At 37.6% G+C, this 8,660-nt stretch overlaps 1 protein-coding gene across 1 annotated transcript in view; it reads right to left on the reverse strand.

Moving 5' to 3' along the window:
* Mcf2 (MCF.2 cell line derived transforming sequence) overlaps window positions 1-8,660 on the reverse strand; it is a 109,461-nt gene that overhangs the window by 55,938 nt on the left and 44,863 nt on the right. Inside the window, exons 5-9 of the mRNA XM_031364091.1 lie at window positions 6,908-7,027; window positions 6,027-6,143; window positions 4,459-4,608; window positions 1,500-1,633; window positions 760-874 (exon numbers count right to left, since the gene is read on the reverse strand). Coding sequence (XP_031219951.1) covers window positions 760-874; window positions 1,500-1,633; window positions 4,459-4,608; window positions 6,027-6,143; window positions 6,908-7,027 — 636 coding nt within the window. The remainder of the gene's footprint in view (window positions 1-759; window positions 875-1,499; window positions 1,634-4,458; window positions 4,609-6,026; window positions 6,144-6,907; window positions 7,028-8,660) is intronic.

Consider the following 8,660-nt stretch of genomic DNA (forward strand, 5'->3'; position numbering starts at 1 on the left):
CATGTGCAGTCCTTGGTTGGTGGTTGAGAGCCTGGGAGCTCTGAGGGTACTACTTAGTTCATATTGTTCAGAACACATCTTTTTAAAAGTCTGGCATGGTGCTGTGTGCTTACAATCCCAATGTAGAAGAGGTGGATATAGGAAGATACATAAGTCTCTCTGACCAGGCAGCTAATGAAAAATCCTGCCTCAAAAAACAAGATGGGCCGGTTTTGTTTTGTTTTTTTAATGACGTGTGTGTGTGTGTGTTGGTATTGATGGTTTTAAGGACATTATTGGGTTAACTGATAGAATTAGAATAATGATGACAGGTAACATAAAGGTCTTATACTGCCATTGAATACAGTGATTTGGGTAACTGAACAATGATTCTGTAAGACAATGTTCTTACTGTAAGAAAAAAATAAAATGTTTAGGAGAAAATGACAATACCTCTAGTATGTGGTACATAACAGTCAATAGTTATCACTTCCTTGGAAAACTATGTTACAGCCTAAAAGCACTTCATATTGAAAATAAATTTAAAAACCGACCGTGAAGGTAGAGAATGACTGTCCCTGTCATACTAAATGATATGTCAGTGCTTTATCACAGTGCAAGAAGTGAAGGCTTGAAAGTTAGCCAAGATTTTCTTTGTTCCAAGTCAAGGATCTTGTCTCCTATATTCTCCCTAAGTTGAAAACTGGCATCTTGTAAGACTGCCCTTCTAATGCTCCTGAGTGAGTCCTCCATCACAAGGAAGGGACTCTTTTAACTGACCTCTTGAAAGTCTTGTTCAAACTTCCACAGTTGCAGATACTGCTCCATTTTCAGCTGATGTTTTTCCCAAAATCCATCAAAAGCAGTTTCCATATCATGCACCTGAGCCAGCAACCTAAACAGAAGCCAAAGAATTCCTTAGAAAGAACCACTTGTGGATGCAGGTTTAGAGCTAAACCTAAGCTGCTAAGTAAGAATTACAACATTGCAAACCAACATTATGTACTGTCCTGACATGTGCGCAAAGTGACAGGGTCAAGTGAGCAAAGACTGAAATCTTGGCAACTGCAAGCCAAAATAAACATGTCCTCTATAGGAACAAGAAAGAAAAAAAAATGGATGAATTATAGGCAAAGACCAGTCATGGTGGTTCATGGCTTTAATCTAGTAGTAATGATGCAAAGGAATGCAGATGTCTGTTGTAGGTTTAAGTCTAGCCCAATTTATATGAAGTTCTAGGCCAACTAGAGCTACATGGTAAGATCCTTTCTCAAAAACAGGAATAAAAAGGAGTTATAAGCAAAAATAGTCTATGACACTATGACACTTGGCTCAGGCAAAGAAAAATCAATGTCTGGGGAACTTAATTCTGCAGGCAAACTACTGTCTGCAGACTAGCCCAGAAAAGAAGTTCCCAGACTTGCAGAGGTCCAGAAATACTTTCATACCTAAGAGCAACAAACAATGTAAAATTCCTAGTTTGAAAATATAAGTGACTTTTCAAAGAAGGAAGTGCTTACTTTTTAATCGTTTGCCAGTCACCATTTATGTGTGGAGGACATTCAAGACTTGAACTGCCAGTTTCTTCAGTGTCAGACACTTGCAGGCTCATGAGCAGGACGTTTCCTTCTTTGGTTACAGCAGTTAAGTCATTCTATAGGAAGGTACGACAGACAGGGTGTGTTAGCCAGTTAGTTCGTAATGGAACGTGAATGGCTTGAAGAGATAGACAGCTGTGGAAGATGTACGGCCCAGGAGACAGAAGCAGTTCTAGCACAGCCTTGGCTTTCACAGGAATTCAAGGTCAAAGAATCTGCGAATGTGACACTCTGTAGACAGGGAGATGATAGCAGAGTTGGTAAAAATGCTTCCCTTTGAAGCATGAAAACCTGCGTTCAATATCCAAAATGCACATTTTTTAAAAGCCAGGTATAATGGTGTACACTTATAATACCTATGCCAGGGAAATAGATCTACACAGATCTTTTGGGCTCACTAGTCAGTCAGCAGAGCCTACTTGGCTCCAGGCCACTGAGAAAGTGTGTCTCAAAAACATAAGGTGGGAAGCTGGAAAGATGGTTCAGTGGTTAAAAGCACTTGCTACTCTTACAGACAACCTGGGGTTGACTCCTAACACCCATATGGTAGCTCACAGCTGTCTATAATTCCAGTTGCAAGGGATCTGACACAATCTTCTAGTCTCTCAGGCCAGTGAATGAATACAGTGCCTAAATAGGCAAAGAAAACTCCATACGTGTTTAAAAACAAAACAATAAAATAGACAAATTAAAAACAAGGTGGATGAATGAGGAAGAAAAACACCGTTCCCACATGCACCTGCATACACAGGATATGAACACTGACATAAATGGGAGACTCAAAGAAGCTCCTGTCTTACAAACAGCGACTGAGGTAGAGTAGGCTAGCCTAAAACTCACTATGTATCTGAGTCCCCATTATATATCATTCTTTATTAATTTTTTCTAACATCTTCAAAATGATTTACAGTCTCATTCTTACAAATGGCCTTCAAACACATCCTACAACTTAGTAGTTTCCTACAGCTGCATGACGGTGAAATAGATGTTAGAGTCAGAGCACCAAACAGGTTATTCTAACCAGTCTCATTCTATTTTGATAATATTTTTATGTGCTCAGATGAAACCATATTAGCACAATAACAACTACAATATCAGAAAGCATGAAGTTACAAGGTAGATTTAATGCATACTCAGAAAGAATCATATATACCTTTCTTTTTCTTTTTTCTTTTGAGACAGGGTTTTTTTCTATGTATCCCTGGCTATTCTGGAACTCACACTATAGTTTCTGGTAGCCTAGGCTGATTGTTAGCTCACAACTATAACTGTCCTTGAACTCTTGATTTTCATGCTCTTACCAGTTACAAGCATGTTCCACCACCAATGGCTTGACTTACATGGCTAATTTGTATGCAGCCGTAGGGGTGATGTAGTGAGATACATATATACTCAAAGAGATCCTCATGTCTCTGTCTCACAAGTAAAGATGTGTGTCACCACCACCCAGCTCATATACCTTTCTTACTAATCATTAATTATTACCAATCACTCCCTACCTTAAGCCTTATTTTATCTTGCATCTGTGTTTAACTGACATCATAAAGCATAGGCTTTGAAAGTAGTCTATAAAGATACACCTTCTTCAGATATCTATACTATCCAAAATTTCCTTCAGAAGGTTCAAGGGACTTACAAAGTGGCAATGGTATGTGATTAGCAAGTGTGAGACTCTAAGTTTAATTCCCAGCACTGAGAAAATTAAAATATTTTAAAAATAAAACTAATACTAATGACGCACAAACTATGTGCTAAAAACCTATTGCATGTACACTATATCCATATCTCACTACATCATCACTACAGCTGCATACAAATTAGCCATGCAAACCAAGCCATTGATGGTGGATCATGCTTATAACTACATATGAAAATCAAGAGTTCAAAGACAGCTCCAGTTGTGAGTTAACAATCAGCCTCGGCTACAAGAAACCCTGTCTCAAACAACAACCACGATAGTCAGGAGCCATCATCATAACCATCATCATAGATTATGATGCAAAGATTTGGTTTCTCACATTTTAATTAAAACATACACCCTATACCAAACTCAAAACTGCTTTGTCACCCAGCATACATATTATGGGTGAGGGAGAAAAATAATACTCATATGTCTGATTTTCCTTGTTCAAATTGCCTCCCAATATTTGAGAAAAGTACCTCTAAATTGTCAGAACTGTTTCTTTCCTACCACAAACAGAATAAAATCAATTCCCCAAGGGACTGGAGAGATGCCTCAACAGTTAAGAGCACTTGCTTCTCTTGTAGAGGATCCAAGTTCAGTTCCTAGCACCCACATGGCAGTTAATAATCATCTATAATCTTCAATCCCAGGGGATCTAATACCCCAGCTGGTCTCTTCAGGCACCAAGCATACATGTGGGGTACATACAGGCAAAACACCCATATGTAAAAATAAAAGAAAAAATATTTTCGATGTATCTTTCATTTTCCCTATGTAAAAATCAGCATGAAATGAACACTTTCTGGAACAACCAAAGCCATGTGGCAGGGTGTGATGGTGTATACCTGAAATCACAGAACTCAGGAGGGAAAAGGATTCAAAGGTTGAGATCATCCTGGGCTACCTAGTGACTTTCAGGTTATCCTGGAGTACATGATGAGAGCCTAGTTCACAAAGAACCACAGCTTCATGACAGAGCATTTGTCTAACATTCAGGAAGCCCTGGACTCCCTTCCAAATACCACAAAGAAAGAAAAGAAAAGAAAAGAAAAGAAAAGAAAAGAAAAGAAAAGAAAAGAAAAGAAAAGAAAAGAAAAGAAAAGAAAAGAAAGGAAAAGAGAAAAGAGAAGAGAAGAGAAGGGAAGGGAAGGGAAGGAAAGGAAAGGAAAGGAAAGGAAAAAGAAAAGATATACATACCTTCAACAGATGATACCTTTCAGCACGATCTGCCAGAATCGCTTGTATTGAAGGGATATCATCTGGTAGCTCTGTTTCAGCCAGTTCTGTTCCAAAGGATTGCAACATCTGAGCCATTTCTTTCACTGCGATAGCAAACTTCTCTATGGCCTGTAAAAAGCCAGAGGATCTTTGATGGAAACTCTGACAATATTTCAAAATTTGGATCAATAATTTGGATTGTTCTCTACATATGTGTAAACAACAAACATGCACTATGAACTCCTCTAAGAAAAGTTGGCACTACCCCTAACAATTAATACTAACTGTGCATCTAAACCCCTAAGTGACTAAAAATCAGTGTCAAAAACCCTTGAATGTACATTTCTGGACTTGTTCCTTGAACACTCACGGAAACTATTTCTAAATAGTGCCATGTGCTGAGTAACTTTCTATATGGCCTTGACCATCAGTGTCTTTCTTACTTTATCAAACTCAGCCAAACTGTTATAAAAAGTTCACTTCGAAAGAGACATGAGAACAGTGATATGATTTGATATTTATTAGCGTTTGTGATCAGCACTCCCCAAAGCATATGATCTAAGGAACTGAAGAGCAAGTTGTCACAACAGTTCATTGCAAGTACTGCCAAAGATCTGAGACTGTCTTCTCAAAGGTGCTATTGCCCTAAAATGACATGGATGGCTGCACTATTTTGTTTCCAAAATAAATCCACCACAGGAAAATGGGGGGGGGGGAACGCAGACACAATATAAACCACCTGTTAGGCATGTATCTCAAAATATTTGCTCATTCGTTTATGCTTTGTAGATTATTTGTAGGTCAAGACACTGCTTGCTCTAACAGTTAACCTTCACGAGAACACCTGAATTGCTGAATGAATCTGCCAAACAGTCACTTTGAATAAGTACTAGGAAATGGGACCCTGATTTAGTGATCATCATTATTTTCTTCAGGAGAGTTTTCAGATCGTGTGACTGAAAGTTAAGACATTTACATCATAGACTTTATTCTACCTAAGAGGCCACACCCCCTCGCCGCTTTGAAAATCTCAAAAACAGGATTCTGTCTAATATAATAGCTGTGGGAGTGCCATGCATCTAGGCTGGAATGAATATACTTGTATTTTCTGAGCATCTCCCATGTACCAAGCAATAAGTAAAATTCTTTTACTCATTTTCTCCTTGAACCTTCCAAAGAGCCTTATGATATAATTAATATACTATCAGTATCATTTTATAGGTAGAGTTGGTGAGGCAGTGTATATTGTCTAAGATCCAAAACATAACTCAGCAGTGCAGAATTTGAACCCAAATCTTTTGTCTCTGAGTTACTATGTGATCACAGGAAGGGATGGGCAGAAAATTCCTTCTTTTTCACTAGGCCTCTCCTTCAATTGCTATCCCTTACTAACTATCATTTCTAGATAGCTCTTAAAGAAGAAAACCAAAATGTTGAATGATATATGCATTTAAAAAATTGGAGACCCAAAATCCGCTTTTCCCAAGTAGGAAAAATGTCTAGAGAGAATGAAGGATAGGCTCTACAGTAAGGGCAGAAGCACATACATTTCTGAAGATGATCCATTCACTGTGGCAGTAATGCAAGGTGCCGCCTAACTCAGGGGTTAACTGCTTGTCATCAATGTATGCCAGCAAATCACTAACTGAGCTCAGCATAACAACCTATGTGAATAAGCAAGAAAGACACTGTTAACTGTCCTTCATGACAGCCCTCCATCAAACTGCAAAATGAATTTCAGTAAATGTTTAGCAGAATGTTATCTGATATAAATGCTTCAAACAGTTCCGTCCTGTGCATGCCCCAACATCTGGATGCATTAACCTTCTTCAGAAACCAAGGTTTTATTTACAAAACATCTCTATCAACCAAAATTAACTTCTACAGGAACCAAAACATCTAATTCTTCTTTGTCGAAAAACTTTCATTAATAATGAGCAATCTGGCACTCACATATACGTGTGCACACACATATACATCCACACATACACACAAACAATTTCAGTGCTCAGAACAAAGCAAAAGAACTTTGTGTAGTAAGGTACAATTCAGGTATTAAATTTTATGAGCACTCTATTCCAAACAATAAAAACATATAAAGATATATTTTCAAAATAAAGACCACAGAGCTAGCTTAGGATCAGGGCATTTCAGATACACAATCCATACAATGTTAACTGAAAATAAAAATTCCTAATCATACTCACACATATGCACACATCTATAACACACACCAAATATTTTTAAAGGAATTACTTTGTTATAAGTTGCCCTGTTTAACAGTAGAAACAGATTGTTGTAGGACATTTCAGGATTAAACTTTTAAAAGACAAATTTTAAGTGTTACATAGACGCATACAAAACAAACAGTATAAGATGCAGACCATATAAGCATTGAAAGGACAAAAGATTCAGGCAATAATCTTACTGGCAATTTCAGCATAAAATCCTCCTGGCTAAATCGAAATCCAATGTCCGTGAAAGTCCGTTGAAGAAAACTGGTAGGACGCAAAACCAGGACTAAGTGTAAGCTCCCAGGGAAAGAGGCCTGGAGCAAGAAATAAAAGAGTAAGCGGGTACACAAACCCCCAGGTGAACATAAATTAGAAAATATATCATTGGAGGAAGCAAACTTTTAAGTCATAGAAGTCAGTAAGAGGTCAACATGTTTAAATGGATGCTGATAATATCTAAAAACATGGAAACGGAAATAAAAATAACATAGGGTTATCAGGCCAGATCCTTATAATGTTCCCAGCATGGAATTTTCTCATAGGACACAAGCAGTCCTAAGACACAAAGAATTAGACTCTGAAGCTTTATCTAGAAGTGAGTTTTGGTTTTAATGTTTTCTTTATTTTTAATAATTTCAATATTTTAATATTTAAATATGCATACTTATTCAAGTGGTATGCCATTTTATAATTTGATATATACATAAACTGTGTTATAATCAAATCAAGCTAATTAGCATTTCCTTTTCAAACATTAGCATTTCTGTGTTAGGAACTTTCAAACTCTTCTAGTTATCTTGTAATTACGGAGTATAATTACACTGCCTTTTAGGACCCAAAACTACTTCCTCCTCTTTAACTGTACACTGATTGGTACCTATTATCCAACCTCACTGTATATCTCTTTCACCTTTCCCTTCCCCTTGTTATACAATACATTCTACTTCAATGGGATCAACTTTGGTAGCTTTTACCAAGGAGTGAAATATGAAATTGACTCTCTTTCTGTGCCTAGCTCATTTTACTCAATAAAATTTTCATCTCCAGTTCTATCCATGTTACCAAAAAGCAATGGATGTTATGTCATAGTTTTACTGTATGTAAACAACATTTTATCTTTTCATCAATGGATCACTATCTTGCATTGTTCCACACGTTGCCTGTTGTTGATAGCATTGCAATCAACATGGATATGCAGGTATTCCTTTGAGATATTCACTTCAATTTCTTCAGATATACCATAAGTGGGATGGTCAGATTAAACATTAATTATATGCTCAGTTTTTTGTGAAGAAACTGTCTTCAATAATGACTGTATTGATTCGCATTCCCACCATGTACAAGGGGTCACTCCCCTCTGTCTTTCTCAGCATGCTGTCTCTGGTCTTTTGCACATTAGCCATTCAAACCTTTTGATTTTGCTGTGAATGTCCCTGATTAGTTACGCTGAGCATGTTTATATACCTGCTGGGTATTTGTATAACTTCTTTGGTTTTGTTTTGTTTTGTTTTGGTTGGTTGGTTGGTTGGTTGGTTGGTTGGTTGGTTGGTTGGTTGGTTTTTCGAGACAGGGTTTCACTATGTAGCCCTGGCTGTCCTGGAACTCACTCTATAGACCAAGCTGGCCTCGAACTCAGAAATCTGCCTGCCTCTGCCTCCCAAGTGCTGGGATTAAAGGCGTGTGCCACCACTGACCAGGTTTTATTTTTTTTTCCGTCAGATGTAATTGTTATCTCAGAGGTTTACTTCTAAATAAGCCCACACTTTCTAGTTTGCTTGTTTTTTTGTTTTTGTCTTTTTTTTTTTTCTGAACTCTAGCTGGGTGGTTCAACTCAGCTGTTTTGGCTCAAACACTTTTCCAAACTGACTGATTAAATTTGGCTTCTATCTGCCTTTCACTGAATTGCTCTGTGTGACCTCAAACTCTGGCAATGTGTCTAGTCTTCTG

The sequence above is a fragment of the Mastomys coucha genome, chromosome X (genome assembly GCF_008632895.1).
Source record: "Mastomys coucha isolate ucsf_1 chromosome X, UCSF_Mcou_1, whole genome shotgun sequence".
Taxonomy (NCBI): domain Eukaryota; kingdom Metazoa; phylum Chordata; class Mammalia; order Rodentia; family Muridae; genus Mastomys; species Mastomys coucha.